Genomic DNA, 20,008 nt, shown 5'->3' with positions numbered 1-20,008 from the left:
CATCCCTGTCACTGATGCCAAAACAGTAGAAAACGATAGAGACAAAATAAATGTGACTTTTGGTATTAAAAAAATGAGCTGCTTGGCAGAGGTCTTTGCTCTCGTTTTGAACAAAATAAAAAAACGTCTAATATATATTTTTTCTATTTTTCTAAAAATGATTTTGATTGATTTGTTCAAACGTGTTTGATTGACAGTCGAGGGCAAAACATTTTTCTTTATTTACGATAAACGTGTACAAACATGAAGATGTTAACGAACAGTCGCGTCGGTGGCGAACGTTGAACCGAACACTCGAACGCTGCAGCAGGTCACATGGTCCTGTGATGACGTCATCGGAGAACCAGAGGTCAGAGGTCGACGGCGTCGCTTCACTCACGCGCTCGGCGCCTCAGCTCGCCTCTTCCTCTCTGCCGAAACATTACGACCAGTGAGTCGACAGATCATCGAGACGAAGGAAAGTCGTATTTCTCCGAGAACAGACGTCCTATATGACTGACAGCGCCACCTGTTGGAGCGTCAATGAAGCTTCACTCACTCTTCTTCACGACGGCTGGAGCCTCGACCTCCTCCACCACTTCTTTCTTCTTCTTCTTCTGTGGTTCCGTCACCAGCACTTTCCTAAAACACCTGCACAATCAGACGGCGGTCATGTGACGGTCATGTGATGGTCATGTGATCACTCACCTCTTAACGGCGATCAGCATCTTCCTCTTCTTCCTGCTCATCTTCTTCCTCATCCTCTTCTTGCTGGAACCGTTTTCATCTGGCAGCGCCATCTCTGAGGCGCTGTCGCCCCCCTGTGGCTGCTCCTCGCACTGCACCACTTTCTTCTTTTTCTTCTTCTTCTTCTTCTCCTTCTCTTCGGGCTCGTCGACGCTCGTCTCTTCTTTCTGCTTCTTGACCGGACACTCCGTCTCCTCCTCGCACTCCTCCTCGCGCTCCTTCTCCTCCTTGCGCCCCTTCTTCCTCTTCTTCACTTTCTTTGCTGGAGCCTCTTCCGTCGGTTCTTCGCTCTTCTCTTTGACCAACTCCAGAGTCGAGTCTGTGCTCAGTGACTCGCTCTCCGTCTTCTTCCTCTTCTTCACCTTCTTTGCTGGAGCTTCTTCCGTCGGTTCCTCCTCTTTTTCTTCGCTCTTCTCTTTGACCAACTCCAGAGTCGAGTCTGTGCTCAGTGACTCACTCTCCGTCTTCTTCCTCTTCTTCACCTTCTTTGCTGGAGCTTCTTCCGTCGGTTCCTCTTCTTCTTCGCTCTTCTCTTTGACCAACTCCAGAGTCGAGTCTGTGCTCAGTGACTCGCTCTCCGTCTTCTTCTTCTTCTTCCTCCTCTTCTTCTTCTTCTTCTCGTGGTTGTTGTTCAGGTCTTCGTTTGTCTCCGTCGCCTCCTGCTGGACGTCTTCTTCTGCTGCTGGTTGTTGTCCAGCGTCCAGATCTTCAGCTGCATCTGAGGACAGTTGGTCAGAACAGACGCTCTACTGTCAGACAGACGTCAGAGCTGCTCGATCACCTGCGTCCTCAATCACTGTCTGGTCCTCTGCTGCCTCCTGCTGGTGACTTGTCTCCATCACCGTCTGGTCCTCTGCTGCCTCCTGGTGGTCACTTGTCACCATCACTGTCTGGTCCTCTGCTGCCTCCTGGTGGTCACTTGTCACCATCACTGTCTGGTCCTCTGCTGCCTCCTGGTGGTCACTTGTCACCATCACTGTCTGGTCCTCTGCTGCCTCCTGGTGGTCACTTGTCACCATCACTGTCTGGTCCTCTGCTGCCTCCTGCTGGTCACTTGTCACCATCACTGTCTGATCCTCTGCTGCCTCCTGGTGGTCACTTGTCACCATCACTGTCTGGTCCTCTGCTGCCTCCTGCTGGTCACATGACTCCATCACCGTCTGGTCCTCTGCTGCCTCCTGCTGGCCACATGACTCTGGAGCGCAGTCGGTGCTTGGATCTGAAGCAGAAGTTTGAGTGACACAACTTTTCTATTTTATGTTTTATTTGTTTATCCTTTTCTATACATCCTTAAATGTATTTACCATTTAATAGTTATAACAACTTAAAACCACACTTTTTATACAATAAAAGTCTATCTGTGTTTTAGTATGTTTTTCCTGCATTTTATTTCCACTTTTTACATTTTTTAATTGCGTTTTTAAATTTACATTAATGTCGTCCCACCTTTCATTTATTTTTTGATTTCTTAATTAACATATATATATATATATATACATTTTCCATATATAAACATTTATTTTCAAAACTCTTCCCTATAGCGTATTTTTTATATATTAAAACAAAATTGTCCAATTTATTTCAATTTTTTAAATTTAATTTTAATTCACCAAAATAAATACATTAACATTATTCATTGATTTTCCGTATTTAAATGTATAGTCCACCATGTATATATAAACTATAAAATAAAAAAAAGTTCAAATTTATATATATTTACGTTCACTCTTTAAATATTCAAATATTTTTTAAAACTAGTCCATTTCTATTTTTCTTTCTTGGCCATTTTTTTGCATTTCATATTTGACGCATTTTATTTATTTATTTTTATCTATATCTTTTTTTTTTCTTTTTTTCTGTTTTTTTTATGCATTTCTTTTCTTAAAATTATTTTAAAATTCTTCCAGCATGTTTTGTATATTTTTCCCATTTTAAAACATTTTTATTGCTTTATTTATTCCACTCATTTCTTTGTCAACTTTTCTTTACGTATTTCGAAGGGTTTTCTTTTTTTCTTATAATTTCTTATACTTAAATATACAAATTATGTTTCAATATAGTTTATTTATCTTTTACTTTGAGTTCCAATAGATAAATCGATGCTGTATTGATCCCCTGGTGGAGAAATTCTTTAACGTCAAAGAGTTTACACACAAATAAATAAACACAAACATCTAAATCTTTGTTCACTTTGTTCTCATTTTCTGCCGTTTCCTTGTAAAACTGCGTTCATGACTCGACTCGTCAAACTCTTCGCATCAGTTCGTGAGTCTCACGAGGACGTGAGAACGACAGTAAAGATTCCATACGTAACATTCTTTGCCGCCGACGCTCCCATTGGTCCACTCACCTGCAGGGGGCGGGGCCTGCTCTGGCTCAGTCTGGGTCGGCGCCGGCGTCGTCGTGGAGCCGGACTGGAATCAAAGGACAGAAGGTCACATGACCCTAAATAAAACAAGCGTCCAAAACACACACGCTGCTCGCTGGCGAAAGGAACTGGACGAGCCGGCTGTAAAAGTTTTTTCATGATTAATTTACACTATTTAAATATTTAAAAAAAAAAAAGAATTATTTTCATTTTTATTCATTTTGGCGGCAAAACTTTCTAATATATTTTATAATAGTTTGTAAAAAAATGTTTAAATATTCTTAGTCCACACTTGATATATTAACATTTATTCATTTAAAATATTTTTCTCTGCATTTTATCGTATTTTTTATACATAAAAACAAAAATAAAGAATTGTTCCCTTTTTTTTTACCACTTTTTCCATTTTAAGTTTATTACTTAAATATTTGTTATTATTTTTTATTTTAGTTATCTTTTCCACAGGTACTTTTATATTTATATTTATTTTACTTTATTGCCTTTTACAAATTAAATGTTTCCTTTAATTCATTTTTCTGTATTTAATTTCACTCTTTATTACTAAAAAACTTTTTTTATTATTATTGTTATCTAGTGAAAAATATTTTCAATGTTTTTCGTTGATGAATCGTGACTTGACAGGTGGAGAATGTGGGTGTGATGCCTTCAGGACACGTGGGAACTTCTTGTTCTTGTTCAGGACCAGAAAAACCACAACGACTCGCCTGCTCGTCCTGGTCCTGGTTCTTGTCCTGGCCCTGGTCCTGGTCCGGGGTCAGGTCCTGGGTCAGGTCCTCAGACAGGTCCTGGACTGTGGTGGGTTCGGGGTCTTCATGCTGCAGGACAAAAGTGTGTTGAGCTACACACCAGTTGTGAGTCTGTGGTTCTCACGCACACAGACGCCTCACTTCTGCGTCGCTGCCCTCACACAAGAGCTGAAGCAACACGTCTGCCTCCGAGGCAACAGAGCAGCAGTGGAAGCCGAGCAGACGTCCGGACTCACCTGGACCTGTGATGTCACTTCCTGCCGGCTCTCAGGCACCCGCGGTTCCGGTCGGTGGTCCGGCTCGTCCCGGTGCTGGACTCCGTTCTCTGGAAACGAAAACACAAGTTGTGCGTCTGTGTGCGAGTCACGCCGGAACCTGAACGCACCATGAGGAGGTTCTGGATCATCTCCGTTCATAACAACTCCTGGAGGCGCCGCCGAGTCTTGGGGCGCCGCGGTCGACCTGCACAGCACACACAAGCGTCATCGTCATGACGACAAACAACATGTTGACGACACCAGGTCGAGGACACACAACTTTTTGTCTTCAAGTAACGAGACTCACAACGAGTCCCACTTAATGACAGTTATTACAAAGACATCACAACTTTTTTACAGTATTTTTACAACTTTCTATATTTTTGTACAGCTTTGTAATTGTGTTTTGTACAACATTTTATGTTATTTTACTGCTTTTAATGCTATTTTTGCAACTTCTTATGGTAATTTTATGACTTTCTACATCACTTTTAAAAATGTTTACATTATTTTTACTATTTTCTAAATTATTTTATGACTTTCTATGTAATTTTACTATTTTTACTAGTTTCTACATAATATTTACTACTTTCTACGACATTTTCTATTATTTTCTAAATTATTTTTGGACTTTCTATGTTATTTTACTATTTTATACATTAATTAAACAACTTTCTACGCTTTTTTGACAACTTTTAACATTAGTTTTACGTAATTTTTACAACCATTTATGTTATAATTACAACTTTCTATGTTTTATTTTACTGCTTTTATGTTATATTCTTTACTACTTTTTACATTATTTTTAAAAACTTTCTACTAGGGCTGCAAGATATTGGAAATATGTGTGCTATTCGATATTAGTGACTTAAAATACGATATCGATATTAATGCGATATTTTTTTCTTTCGCCTAAAATTGTAGCCGTGTGCACGTGCAGGTGCGAGTACTGCAGTGTAGGTCCGGTGGTTTGGATAAAGAAAACGACGCAATATTTCCCTTTCGTTTATTCCCGCGTTTCGGTGTCGACATGATCGGAGAAAAATATCACTTCTAACGCTCAACAACTGAACGACATAATTTACGAAATATTGTACAAACACACATGTTTATAAATGACCTGATGCTAACAACTTAGCTCATTAGCATACCGCGAACACGGACAGGTTTACACTTGTTTGGAAGTTCATGATCTTATAAGAAAAGTGCGCAAGTTCACAGACGGACAGAGACGTAAACGACAACGAGACATAGAAGTATAAACTGACAACTTTACAGAACGAGACACTGATTGGTCGAAGTGCTCATTTAATTAATGCTTGATTTATACAAAATTATAAATGATCGCACACGTGACAATATCGCGATAGATATTTTTTCGATATATCGTGCAGACCTACTTTCTACATTCTTTTTTAAACTTTCTATGTTATTTTTACAACTTTCCATGTTTTTTTAAAAAAACCACACAACCCTTAGAAATGTTTTTTTACGTTATTTTACATGATAGTTTGGTGTTTTTGGTTTTTCTACGTCACATGGATTTGCTTCTTATTTTTACGTTTAAAACATCAAAACAAGAGATTCTTGGTCACAGTAGCTCAGGACGCTTTATTCCCACAGTTACACAACTAGACATGGACACACACAGTAACACAACTAGAAATGGACAGACACAGTAATACAACTAGACATGGAGACACACAGTTACACAACTAGACATGGAGACACACAGTTACACAACTATACACGGAGACACAGTAATACAACTAGACATGGACAGACACAGTAACACAACTAGACATGGACAGACACAGTAACACAACTAGACATGGACAGACACAGTAACACAACTAGACATGGAGACACACAGTTACACAACTTGACATGGAGACACAAAAGTTACACAACTAGACATGGAAACACACAGTAACACAAGTAGACATGGAGACACACAGTAACACAACTAGACATGGAGACACAGTTACACAACTAGACATGGAGACACAGTTACACAACTAGACATGGACACACAGAGTTACACAACTAGACATGGACACACAGAGTTACACAACTAGACATGGACACACACTGTAACACAACTAGACATGGAGACACACAGTAACACAACTAGACATGGAGACACACTGTAACACAACTAGACATGGAGACACACAGTTACACAACTAGACATGGAGACACAGTTACACAACTAGACATGGACACACAGTTACACAACTAGACATGGACACACAGAGTTACACAACTAGACATGGACACACACTGTAACACAACTAGACATGGACACACACTGTAACACAACTAGACATGGACACACACTGTAACACAGCTAAGCTAGACATGGACACACACTGTAACACAACTAGACATGGAGACACACAGTTACACAACTTGACATGGAGACACAAAAGTTACACAACTAGACATGGAAACATACAGTAACACAACTAGACATGGAGACACACAGTAACACAACTAGACATGGAGACACAGTTACACAACTAGACATGGAGACACAGTTAAACAACTAGACATGGACACACAGAGTTACACAACTAGACATGGACACACAGAGTTACACAACTAGACATGGACACACAGAGTTACACAACTAGACATGGACACACACAGTAACACAACTAGACACGGAGACACACTGTAACACAACTAGACATGGAGACACAGTTACACAACTAGACATGGAGACACAAAAGTTACACAACTAGACATGGAGACACACAGTAACAACTAGACATGGACACACACTGTAACACAACTAGAAATGGACACACACTGTAACACAACTAGACATGGACACACACTGTAACACAGCTAGACATGGACACACACTGTAACACAACTAGACATGGAGACACACAGTAAAACAGTAACACAACTAGACATGGAGTCACACAGTAACACAACATGAAAACACCTCATTAGTGTCGTTAACAAAAAAACGACGACAACGTTCATCGACATTCCTGAGGTCACATGACCATCGGAGCGAGACACGACAACTCGACTCAGGATCACCTGCGACCCCTGAACCCTGAGGATCCTGCGAGTAATTAAACAGTCGGACTCGCTCTCGTCACGACGACTACACAACGATCGCACACGCGATCCCGCCATCTTTGTGTCCTTCATGCTGACTCCGCTCATGATGTCATGCATTAAATCCGCGGCTGTGACCCAGAATGCACCGGGCTCGGCGCCAGCCGCGCTCAGCAGACTCTGGACCGAACATCCGGACACGAGTCCGAACAACGAACGCACAAACCACAGGTTTATTGTTCTAAGTGCACGACCAACGGTGATGATGTCATCAGTGTGCGCCGCCGCTCACCTGATCCAGGCGAGGTAGACGTCGTTCAGGCTGAACTCTGGCTCCTGCACCTGCAACAGAAGCAGCAGATCTGAGACCAGTCGACAACATTCCCGAACGTACAGGAAGTGAAGCTGCAGGCGAGAGAAACTCATTTCCTGTCCGCGGCTTCTAGACGGAGCAGCAGGAAGATGTTCAGCAGCATCAGATCCACTCCACGTCTCTAACAGACGACATTGCACCTTCAACCGCTCCCTCACTTGAGAACAAAATCCATGTACCAAATACACACCAGCAAGAATATGTGTGTTGGTTTGTGTGTGTTTTATCTGTGTGTGTGTATCTCTGTGGGTGACACTATCTTTGTGTGTCTGTGAGTGTGTCCCTCTCTGTGTGTGTATGTTCCTGTGTGTGTGTGTCTCCCCCTCTGTGTGTTTGTGTGTGTGTGTGTGTGTGTGTGTGTGTGTCCGTGTCCGAGTGTGTGTAGTAGGTTCAGCTTCGCTCTGAATCTTCCATGTTTTCGAAAATGGCTCAGGATTAATATTTTATTCACTCGAAACATGCACATGGAAATGGCAGGAACATACACATACACACATGCAGACACACACACACACACAAAGAAAGAGAGGGACACACACATACAGACACAGAGACATGCAGCCATATACACAGAGAGACATACACAGAGAGGGACACACACATGCACAAACACACACAGAGACACACACACACACAGAGAGAGGGACACAGAAACACACATGTACATACACACACAGAAACACACATGTACATACACACACAGAAACACACATGTACATACAAACACAGAAACACACATGCACATACACACACAGAAACACACGTGCACATACAAACACAAAAAGACACACATGCACATACACCCACAAAAAGACACACATACACACACACAAAGACACACATGCACATACACCCACAAAAAGACACACATACACACACACAAAGACACACATGCACATACACAAAGACACATATGCACAAACACACACACAAAGACACACATGCACATACACCCACAAAAAGACACACATACACACACAAAGACACACATGCATATACACATACACAAAGACACATATACACAAACACACACACAGAGAGATAAGCGCTTTGTAACCTGGTCCAGAAAAGCAGTCTATAAATACTAATTACTTACTTAATTACTGACACACACACATACACACACTGTGACGTCACTCACCTGGCTCAGGTGTTTCTCCAGCTTCCTCGCGGCCTTCATGAAGCCTCGCAGCTTCAGATGCTGAACGATGAGACACAGAAGAGTTTCGTCCTGTTCGCTGTCCATGATGGAGCTGAAGAGTGAGTCTCTCACACTCACGCACGCGTCACTGCACACTCACTATTCCCCTGCGCGCGCCAGCGTGCGTGTGCCCAGCTACGCCCCCCCCTCCTCCTGCAAGGCACTCTGGGTAATGTATTCTACGAGACAGATGCAAAAACAGCGTCTGTTTGGAAGATTTTTTATTGAAGTTGTTGTTTAAGTTCAAACTTTAAAATTACAAATTGAAACATTTGATTTAAATGAATCTATTTTATTAACAGGAACATGCGCCACCTAGTGGCTCCAGGAAGAATGAGACGATTTTGTTAGCGTTTTAATGCGACACATTGAGAAGGAAATAACAATGAAAACATATATTTTTAACACATTTATCTGTTTATTAGTTCATTAAAAATATTGGATTGAAATAAAAAAGGTATATTTTTGTGAGAAAACACTATGTAGTTTAGTATATATATAAACAAAAGTAATTGTGATCCATAAAAATTAAATAGGCTGATGTAGTTAGAAAAAATATATTCTGTTTACATACACAATATAATGACAATAAAAATATACAATTAAAATAAAAATCAATGTGATGATTAATTAAAATGTATAGAAGCATTTAAGCTTTTAAAATGTAGTTATATAAATAGTCATATCAAAACTGAAACTCTGGTGATTGCTCCTGAAGATAAGGTTCCAGGGTTGAGTCAGTACTTGGGTGACTTAGGTCAGTCTGTCAAACTGAGCCTGAGAAACCTGGGTGTTGTATTTGATAAAGACATGTCTCTAGTTCAACACTGCAGAAAACTGACCAGAAACTGTTTCCTTCAACTGATAAAAATCTCTAATCTCTTAGGAAAATGTTGTCTGAACATGATCTGGAGCTTGTAATCCATGCGTTTGTTTCTTCTCGTCTGGACTATTGTAACAGTTTATTTTCATGTCATAACAAGAAGGATCTGTCTCGTCTGCAGTTGATTCAAAACTCTGCAGCGAGAATTCTAACCCGCTCTAGTAGAAGAACTCACATTTCTCCGATCCTTAAAACTCTTCACTGGCTTCCAGTTTCTTTCAGGATCAACTTTAAAATTCTGGTTCTTACTTTCAGATCTATTCATGGTCAGACCTTCCATCTGTGATCTGATCCAGCCTTACACCCCAGCTCGGGCTCTGAGGTCTGTGGATCAGAATCTACTGATGGTTCCTGAACATGAGGAGAGAAATCCTTCCAGACTGTTGATCCTAAGCTTTGGAACGATCTTCCTCTCTCTTTGCGCTTGATGGATCTACTGACTCCTTCAAGAAACATCTTAAGACGTTTTTATTTGTTCAGGCTTTTCCTTGAATTTCTGGAACTCCTGTTGTGTTATCAGTTTTATCTTGACCTTTAAAGTATATATTTTGTTGAATGTTTTTTTTATTGTTTAAGCGCTTTGTGACCCTGGTCTGGAAAAGCGCTATACAAATAATAATTACTTACTTACTTACTTAATTATATTATATAAATATATAGTAATGACGTTGAAAATAAAATTGAGAGGAAAAAAAGAAAGTTAAAAATATATATATAAAGGTCGTCGTAGAAGAATTAAAATGATTACAACTCAATTTAAAGTTGTTTTTTTAAGTAAAATGAATAAATACATTCGAAACTAAGTAAAAGCCGCAGAAACACACTGAGGTATTTTCTTTAAGAACCTCAAATATTCCGAAGATCGTGAAATAAAAACACACGAAAATAATGAATATAATCTGAAAAGTGTTCGATTATTCAACATTCTTCACACTTTAAGACTTTAAGACAGTTTAACACTTTCACTCGGTTCCGCCCAAAAACATTCAGGACGGGCTTGTGACCCGATTCGTGACGTCACTGGGACTTGACGCAGCTCCTCATCAAACACTTAACGCTGGAGACATTGAATCCAGCTGGTTCCGGTCCAGTCGGTTCCCTTCGCTCCTCACAGCGGGACCGATTCCCGGACGAAACCGGACTGACGCGCGTGCACGCTGTTTATGGATCGTGGTTTTTATAGCGAGTCTCGCGAGAGTCAAGCTGGCGAGATCTACCTCGCACCGGGGGCAAGAGGCGCTTCGACTCCTTCAAAATAAAACAGATGAAGGAGTTGGCGTGACCGTGGATAGAAATAAAGGCTTTGAAGTTAAGTGTAAAATCTAAAATAAAATAAATACGTATGAACTGGCTCAGTAAATTATATAATTTACTAAATGATTGTAGAGAAAATATACTGGGAAATCAATATCAATTGTAAAAACATCAGGGATGTTTACATTTTAATTTTCTGTACGTTATTTGTTTTCATAAATATTTTTGGACTTTTAATAAACTCGAATTGAACAGACGTGCGTTTATTTTAAAACGTCTGTTTTCATAGTTTTTACTCTGACGGGTCCCGCCGGAAGCCAGTGCGCGGTCACGCCTGCAGCCTGCCTGCGCTCCGGCTCTGGGACTGAGGGAGGACCCGGAGAAACTTGAGGACATGCGGCGTCTTGTAGAAACTTTTCCCAAAACCCGAAGAGAACTGCAGGCGGAGGATGAAGTGAAGGAGAAGAAAGACGGCAGAAGGGAAGAGGAGGATCCGCGCCTCCACTGATCCGCTCGAGGTAGTTATTGACTCCTTGGCCTTTAAATTGAAGGTATTTAAATTAAATTCGCTGACGTTCGTGTCTGATGTTTGCTGATGACGTCACGAGAGGTGGTCGGGACTGACAGCAGCTCTGCAGAGTCAGCACTTTGATCCAGGATTGATCTCAGATGTTGAGACCCAAGATCTGAACATTTATAAAAACTTTTTGTGAAGATTTCTGCAGCTTCAGGATCCAAAACGGCATTTCCAAAGTCTGGTCCGGGGGCCCCTCTGTGGTCGTGTGTTTTTAACTTTTTGGCTCCTTCAAGTTAAAAGCCTCTCAGAGTCTGAAGCATCTTCTCCACAGTCGTATCCATGGCAGACTAGCGCCCTCACCTGGACTCTTCGAAAGGATGCAGTCGTTCCGGGTCACTCTGCTCGTCCTCGCCCTGGGCTCTGGCTGGTGTGCGGCCGACCAGAACCAGGACCCGGGGAACCATGCGACCTCGCCGTCGTCGCCGAAGAACCAGCCGCACATCATCTTCATCCTCATCGACGACCAGGTAGGCGAGTCCCACGGACGCAGACGAGTCCTGGTCCGTCCCGTTAGTGGAGTGTGTCGGCGAGAATCTGGCGATACAATTAGTATCACAATACTAGGAACAATGATACAACATATCGTGATACTGTAGTAACAAGTATATTTGTGTAGTATTGTCGAGTACTTGACTCTGGTTTTGCAGAATTTACAGACCACATGACTCTTGATGAAGTCGTAACTGCTTTCATTTGTTTTGAAACCAAAGTATGTACAAATATCTGCTTTAAAAGCTGCTGGAGTCGACTGTATCCTCTCATCCTCAGTCATACCCAGAATTTACAGACCACATGACTCTTGACGAAGTCGGAACTACTTTCATTTGTTTTAAAACCAAAATTAGTCCCAAACATCACCTTTTAAAAACTGCCGGAGTCACTGCATCCTCTCGTCCTCAGTCATACCCAGAATTTACAGACCACATGACTCTTGACGAAGTCGTAACGGCTTTCATTTGTTTTCAAAACCAAAATATGTCCCAAACATCAGCTTTAAAAGCTGCTGGAGTCGACTGTATCCTCTCATCCTCAGTCATCGCCAGGATTTTATTGTTCCTTCAACGGTGTTTCTACCCTCTAGTGGACGAAAGTTCAATAGCAACACAAAGATGAACAAACACTGTGGATATTTGCATTTTAATTGTACATTTGAAATATAAACTATAAAAGAACTACATTGCTCTACATTGCCTTTGAATATCGATACATTATTGTCAAAATAAAACACTGGTGGCTGCAGGGCTTCAACGACATCGGCTACCACAACCCCACCATCAAGTCCCCGACCCTGGACAAGCTGGCGGCCGAGGGCGTGAAGCTGGAGAACTACTACGTCCAGCCCATCTGCACCCCGTCCCGCAGTCAGCTGCTGACCGGCAGGTATGTCGGACTCATGAGTCGAGTGACGTGTCCGGACACAAGCTTTTTAAGAGCGACCCGGTCTCTCTCTGGTTCTGGTCTCAGGTACCAGATCCACACGGGCCTGCAGCACTCCATCATCCGGCCCCGGCAGCCCAGCTGTCTGCCGGCCCACATGGACACGCTGCCCGAGAGGCTCCAGCAGGCCGGCTACGCCACACACATGGTGGGCAAGTGGCACCTCGGCTTCCACAGGTGAGACCAGGTCTGTGGGTCGAGACCCTCAAACGACATCTGGATCCGGTTTGTCCCAACAGGAAGGCCTGCCTGCCCACCAGGAAGGGCTTCGACTCCTTCTTCGGCTCCTTGACGGGAAGTGTGGATTATTACAGGTGAATAAAACTAATGAAATTAATTCATGTTAAAAGTGGTTCTTTCTTTTTTTTAATCTTTCAATATTTCTATATTTAATTTATCTTTTCAATTTCTCAAACTAATTATTTAAAAAATATGATTAATTTTATTCAATTTATTCCTTACTTTTTGTAAAATATCCCTTTTTCTTTCAACGTTTAAGAATTATACATTTAGTTAATAATTAAATCTTCTTTAATTTGATTAGTTAATTCATATTGTTTATTATATGTTGTGTTTTTTATTCAATATATTTGAATAATTATGCAGTTTTAATATCCTTTTTATTCGTTTTTTCTTTTCATATTCATACATTTAATTATAATTGAAACTTTTCAAAACTACATTTTTTATAAATATATTTTTTTCATTTTTATTCAATCTTTTTCAATTCTTTTAATAATTCTTTCAGTTTTAATAGACGTTTTGTGTAATATATTCATTTTTGATTTTCATATTCATAGATTTAATTTAAACTTTATACATTTTGTAATTAAAAATAAAAAAAATGAAAGTTGATTATCTTTTAAACTTCATACATTTATAAATATACTTTATTGAATTTTTTTAAACTTCATATATTTTTTAAATATAATTAATAATTCTTTTTATTTATGTATTTCTATATTTGTAAACTTCAAACATTTTTAAATATATATATATATATTTTTTAATGTATTTCTATATTTTTAAACTTCATATATTTTTAGATATACTTTTATTTTAATTACTAACTTAATTTCTTCATATATTTGCAAATACTTTTGCAGTTTTATGCAAATGTTTATTTAATAAACGTTTTATTTGTAATTACTTCTTTTCAAAGTACAAAGTTGATGATGTAGTGTAGTTGTCATCGTCAACATTTGTCAGTTTTATTTCCTCTAATAAACTGTAACTCGTCCTCACGACTGGCGAACACGTGTGGACGACGTCATGCGACCACATCTGTAAACATGTTCCGAGCGAAAGATAAACGAAGACCCTGCGATCCGAGCGATAACATCTGGATCTGATCTCACAGACGAGCGCCGACGTCTTTGGCTCCGGAGTTCAAACGAAGTCACGTGACTCGCGCCGGAGACGTTGCGACAGACTTCTAATGAAAGATGCATGTTTTGAGAAACAAATCCGTCACGGATGTCTTGCAGCTACGTGTCGTGCGACGGCCCCGGCGTCTGCGGCTACGACCTCCACGGCGACGAGGGCGTGGCCTGGGGCCACGAGGGCAAGTACTCCACTGCGCTCTTCACCCAGAGGGCCCGCAAGATCCTGGAGAGCCACGACCCGACGCGGCGCCCCCTGTTCCTGCTGCTCTCCCTGCAGGTGCCACGTTTGCTGAAGGTTGCTGGTTCAAATCCTTGTAGAATTGTCTCAATCCTCCCCTCCCCTCCTCCAGGCGGTCCACACGCCCCTGCACCCGCCGAAGTCCTACATCTACCCGTACCGGGACATGGCCAACCTGGCCCGGAGGAAGTTCTCCGCCATGGTGTCGACGGTGGACGAAGCTGTTCGTAACGTGACCTACGCTCTCCGGAAGTACGGGTTCTACCGGAACAGCGTCATCGTCTACTCCACGGACAACGGGGCGCAGCCGTTCACCGGCGGCAGCAACTGGCCACTGCGAGGCCGCAAGGTAAAGACAGTCGCCTTTTCCCCAACCAATCAAGGATGACCCTTAACCCTTAATGATCTGTTGTGTGGAGTCCCTCAAGGTTCTGTTCTGGGTCCTTTATTGTTTTTTCTGTACTTGATTCCCCTCGGTAAAATCATTCAGAGATTTCCAGATGTTTCTTCTGTCACATTTTTGCTGATGACATCCTGCTCTACTGCTCTTTTGATCCAACTGAGCCCCAGAGGCTGAACAGCTTAGTCAATTGTTTGCTAGAAATCAAACAGTGTCTGAGTGAAAACACTTTACAGCTAAATGTGGACAAAACTGAAACTCTGGTGATTGCTCCTGATGATAAGATTCCAGGGTTGAGTCATTACTTGGGTGACTTAGGTCAGTCTGTTAAACTGAGCCTGAGAAACCTGGGTGTTGTATTTGATAAAGACATGTCTCTTGTTCGACACTGCAGAAAACTGACCAGACATGATCTGGAGCTTGTAATCCATGCGTTTGTTTCTTCTCGTCTGGACTATTGTAACAGTTTGTTTTCATGTCTTAACAAGAAGGATCTGTCTCACCTGCAGTTGATTCAGAAAGAATTCTGACCCGCTCTAGTAGAAGAACTCACATTTCTCCGATCCTTAAAACTCTTCACTGGTTTCCAGTTTCTTTCAGGATCAACTTTAAAATTCTGGTTCTTACTTTCAGATCTATTCATGGTCAGGCTCCTCCTTACATCAGTGATCTGATCCAGCCTTACACCCCAGCTCGGGCTCTGAGGTCTGTGGATCAGAATCTACTTATGGTTCCACGCACACGGCTCAGGACCAGGAGGAGAGAAATCTTTTCAGGCTGTTGCTCCTAAGCTTTGGAACGATCTTCCTCTATCTTTGCGCTTGATGGATCTACTGACTCCTTCAAGAAACATCTTAAGATGTTTCTATTTGTTCAGGCTTTTCCTTGATTTTCTGGAACTCCTGTTGTGTTTCTCAGTTTTATCTTGATATTTAAAGTATATACTTTATTGAATATTGTTTTGATTGTTTAAGCGCTTCGTGACCCTGGTCTGGAAAAGCACTATAAAAATATAAATTACTTACTTACTTACTTACTTAATCCGACCCCCTTTTTTTGTCTCCTAGGGGACATACTGGGAGGGCGGCGTCCGCGGCGTGGGGTTCGTCCACAGTCCCCTCCTGAGGCGCCGGCGCCGCGTCTCCAAGGCCCTGGTCCACATCACCGACTGGTTCCCCACCCTGGTGGGTCTGGCCGGAGGGAACGTCAGCGAGGTCAGTGGAACTTTTTAAGGATAAATATTTAACCGGGGGCCGTGTTTGCACATCGTTTTTTTTTTAAATGTCTCACCGACGCCGTCACGAGGTTCCGAGTCAACACGACTCACTAATGAGCGAAAGTTTCCAGACATTGTTGTGACTCGTCCTGGTGGAAGGATTTTTTTTCCCAGAGAGCATTAAACTGTCGTCGCCCCCGGAGACAAGTCTTTTCACTGATCCTCAGACTGAGACTCCTAAGAGCTGCTCCGGCTCTTAAGTTCTGAAGCCAGCGTCGTAAAAGTCTCTGTGTGTTTTTCCCGACAGAGCTCGGGTCTGGACGGCTTCGACGTGTGGTCCACCATCAGCGAGGGGAAGGAGTCGCCCCGTCAGGAGATCCTGCACAACATCGACCCCCTTCACAAGCCCTCGGCTCTGAAGGCGAAGTGGGCCGCCAGCGCCGACGGACCCCTGGGGGGCCGACAGAAACCAGGTGAGAAGGGACCTCACGTCAGTCACATTAGAAGGATTGTTGGGTCTTCTTAAGGTCGTGCCTCTTGGACTTCTGGTCCACGTTGAAAGAATGTTCCCCGAGGGATGGAACCCTGAACTCGGAGACATTAAATCTTTGACGTCAAGAGTCTGTTTTGGTTCTAAAGTGAGGGATCCATATTGAGATCTGACCATCAGGAGCTAGGGTTGCCCTCAAGAAGTCCTGCAGAAGGTTCCAACGAAACTGTTCTCGTACCTTACAACCCTTCCCGACTCCTTTTATAGGAGCCTGCGCTTTGTTTAGTAACTGATGGAAGTTAAAAAATGTCACAACTGTTCCGAGTCCCTCGTTCTGAGCAACATTCCACAGGAGAAAAATAAATCCTGTCTCCCCCGGGCTTTCAAGGTCCGTTCTTGTGATCCGTGGTGACATTCCAGCTGTGGAAAATGTGGTTCCAGTGGAGGAGTTCAAGTGATGAAAACAAGAAACTGTCAAAAATGATTTTCGCTCGTGTCCGACCACGAGAACCAGATCGTGTTGAAGCCTCAATTTAAAAAGTTCTTTGAACGTCTCAACAAGTTAGATCCAGACTCTGGAGAAAAAGTGGACCCGTGGTTCTTCAGGTGTTACTAAGTCCATGACCGGATCAGTCACTTCTGCCTCTGTTTGTCCAGCAGTGAGAAGGACCAAGAGTCCACCTGTTAAGAAGGTGAAGAAGAAGAAAAAAAAGGCAAAGAAGTTCCTGAAGAAAAAGGCGAAGCAAAGATTCCGGATGAACAAGTCAAAGAAGTCCAAAGCCGTCGTGCCCAAGAGGTCCAAACTGAAAACCAACATCAGGAAAACCAAGTATGTCAACCAAACTCTGACCGTGAAACTGAAGCCCAGACGCCCTTTGAGATCCAAAAGGTCGTCGTCGCCCCAAAACCAGAACGCGACCCAGTCGGAGAACCACCTGGAATCTGCTCAGCGCTCATACCAGGATCTCTGGGACACCACGATCCAGGCGGCCATTCGGGTCGGAGACTGGAAGCTGCTGACGGGAGACCCGGGTCACGGGGACTGGGTCCCCCAGCAGGTACTGTGATTACTTTACTCACCCCACGATGTTGTCCGTTTTCTAGTCTACATTGGGTCCACAGGTTCTTCCCTCGCTGGTGGGTCGCTGGTGGAACCTGGAACGATCCATTTCCAAGTTCCAGAAATCCGCCGCCAGCAAGAACGTGTGGCTCTTCAACATCACGGGCGACCCCTACGAGCGCCACGACCTCGCCGACCAGAGGCCCGACGTCGTGCGCCGCCTGCTGGCCAGACTCGCCTACTACAACCAGACGGCGGTGCCGGTCCACTTCCCGCCGGACGACCCGCGGGCGGATCCCAGCAGGCACGGCGGCGCCTGGGTGCCGTGGGAGGACGAGGACGAAGACGAAGGGCGGGAAGACGAGAAGAACCTCAGCGTCTACGACAAGGAAGAGGACGCGAAGAACACGAAGAAGAAGTGCAGACTCTGTAAACTCAAGTCCTTCTTCCTGAACCTGAACACGCGGATGATGTCCAACCGGATCTGACGAGAAGCTGTGAATGGTTGGAAACCGTGAGAACCTTCTCACCTTTGACCTTCGACACGACGACAAGTGGAAACTTCAGACGCGACTTTATTAGCAACTCTAGCGTTTCCTGAGCGAAACTTTGTACTTTATATTACGACCATGTGACCTCGCGGAGGTCATCTACGGAGAAGAAACTGGACGCCGTCGGAATGTGAATTGTTTTTACTAGCGTAGCTTCTTCAGACGAGGTACAGCGACGACCAAAAATGGCGGAACAATGAACGTTTTCACAACGTTGATGACGTCTTCATTAACGCTTTCTTTTTTTTTTTTAAATAAAGTTTGAGTTACTGAAGTATTTTGTTTGTTCTTCAAACCTCTGACTAGCTTTACGGCAGGTACACAGCGCCATCTTGTGTCGCCTCCCGTCCATCCCTTGTTAAACCAAAGTATTCCTCGAGGGTCAAAGTTCTTAATATCACAAAAAAAAAACAGAGATACAGTGAGTGAACTTTTGCATAAAGTGAATCATTTAAATCGATTTTCTTTTTTATTTGAGCACAGGGCCGGGTCTAGGCAGGGGCAAGAGGGGGCCTGGCCCCCTCAAATAAATGTTGTGCTCCCTAAAGATTTGTGGCTGCCCCTTCATACATGCCTGTCTAGACCCGGCCCTGCATTGGCACCACATTGGTGACCCCTGATCTAAATCCAGTTTTATGTGTGCGCGTGCGCATTCGTTTTATGCGTGCGCGTGCGCATTTGTTTTATGCGTGCGTTTTATGTGTGCGCGTGCGCATTCGTTTTATGCGTGCGCGTGCGCATTCTTTTTATGCGTGCGCGTGCGCATTCGTTGTATGCGTGCGCATTCGTTTTACGCGTGCACATTCGTTTTATGCGTGCGCATTCGTTTTATGCGTGCTCATTCGTTTTATGCGTGCGCGTGCGCATTCGTTTTATGTGTGCGCATTCGTTTTATGCGTGTGCATTCGTTTTATGCGTGCGCATTTGTTTTATGCGCGTGCGCATTCGTTTTATGCGTGCACGTGCGCATTCGTTTTATGCGTGCGCGTGCGCATTCGTTTTATGCGTGCGCATTCGTTTTATGTGTGCGTGTGCGCATTCGTTTTATGCGTGCGCGTGCGCATTCGTTTTATGCGTGCGCGTGCGCATTCGTTTTCTGCGTGCGCGTGCGCATTCGTTTTATGCGTGCGCATTTGTTTTATGCGTGTGCGTGCGCATTCGTTTTGTGCGTGCGCATTCGTTTTATGCGTGCGCATTCGTTTTATGCGTGCGTGTGCGCATTCGTTTTATGCATGCTCATTTGTTTTATGCGTGCGCGTGCGCATTTGTTTTATGCGTGCGCATTAGTTTTATGCGTGCGTGTGCGCTTTCGTTTTATGCGTGCGCATTCGTTGTATGCGTGCGCTTTCGTTTTATGCGTGCGCATTCGTTGTATGCGTGCGCATTCGTTGTATGCGTGCGCATTCGTTTTATCTGTGCGCGTGTGCATTCTTTTTATGCGTGCGCATTCGTTTTATGCGTGCGCATTCGTTTTATGCGTGCGTGTGCGCATTCGTTTTATGCGTGCGCATTCGTTGTATGCGTGCGCATTCGTTTTATCTGTGCGCGTGTGCATTCGTTTTATGCGTGCGCATTCGTTTTATGCGTGCGCGTGCGCATTCGTTTTATGCGTGCGCATTCGTTTTATGCGTGCGCATTCGTTTTATGCGTGCGCATTCGTTTTATGCGTGCTCATTCGTTTTATGCGTGCGCGTGCGCATTAGTTTTATGCGTGCGCATTCGTTGAATGCGTGCGCATTCGTTTTAA

At 43.2% G+C, this 20,008-nt stretch overlaps 2 protein-coding genes across 4 annotated transcripts; one reads left to right on the top strand and one right to left on the bottom strand.

The window, feature by feature from the left end:
• Positions 1 to 208: 208 nt before the first annotated feature.
• Positions 209 to 8,828, bottom strand: LOC148063963 (uncharacterized). Of its 2 annotated transcripts, none has more exons than XM_087810437.1 (10): positions 8,711 to 8,828; positions 7,489 to 7,538; positions 4,247 to 4,323; positions 4,098 to 4,186; positions 3,820 to 3,930; positions 3,077 to 3,140; positions 1,508 to 1,945; positions 688 to 1,444; positions 539 to 630; positions 209 to 410 (listed from the first exon to the last, which is right to left on the bottom strand). In XM_087810437.1, the coding sequence occupies exons 1-10, from the start codon at positions 8,813 to 8,815 to the stop codon at positions 376 to 378; spliced, it is 1,818 nt and encodes a 605-aa protein (XP_087666563.1). In that variant the 5' UTR covers positions 8,816 to 8,828; the 3' UTR covers positions 209 to 375. The 2 variants fall into 2 exon arrangements, with proteins under 2 accessions (XP_087666563.1, XP_087666564.1); XM_087810438.1 differs by having other exon boundaries at positions 539 to 621.
• Positions 8,829 to 11,281: 2,453 nt separating this feature from the next.
• On the top strand, positions 11,282 to 18,535 carry LOC148063962 (arylsulfatase I-like). 2 transcript variants are annotated; one of them, XM_087811468.1, is made up of 11 exons: positions 11,282 to 11,425; positions 11,756 to 11,951; positions 12,725 to 12,864; positions 12,949 to 13,098; positions 13,161 to 13,235; positions 14,409 to 14,583; positions 14,657 to 14,893; positions 16,012 to 16,158; positions 16,468 to 16,633; positions 17,311 to 17,708; positions 17,773 to 18,535. In XM_087811468.1, the coding sequence occupies exons 2-11, from the start codon at positions 11,802 to 11,804 to the stop codon at positions 18,196 to 18,198; spliced, it is 2,064 nt and encodes a 687-aa protein (XP_087667594.1). In that variant the 5' UTR covers positions 11,282 to 11,425; positions 11,756 to 11,801; the 3' UTR covers positions 18,199 to 18,535. The 2 variants fall into 2 exon arrangements, with proteins under 2 accessions (XP_087667594.1, XP_087667592.1); XM_087811466.1 differs by having other exon boundaries at positions 17,308 to 17,708.
• Positions 18,536 to 20,008: the final 1,473 nt, after the last annotated feature.

The sequence above is a fragment of the Callionymus lyra genome, chromosome 16, assembly GCF_982586985.1.
Source record: "Callionymus lyra chromosome 16, fCalLyr1.hap1.1, whole genome shotgun sequence".
Taxonomy (NCBI): Eukaryota; Metazoa; Chordata; class Actinopteri; order Syngnathiformes; family Callionymidae; genus Callionymus; species Callionymus lyra.
This window is presented reverse-complemented; position numbering and strand designations above follow the sequence as displayed.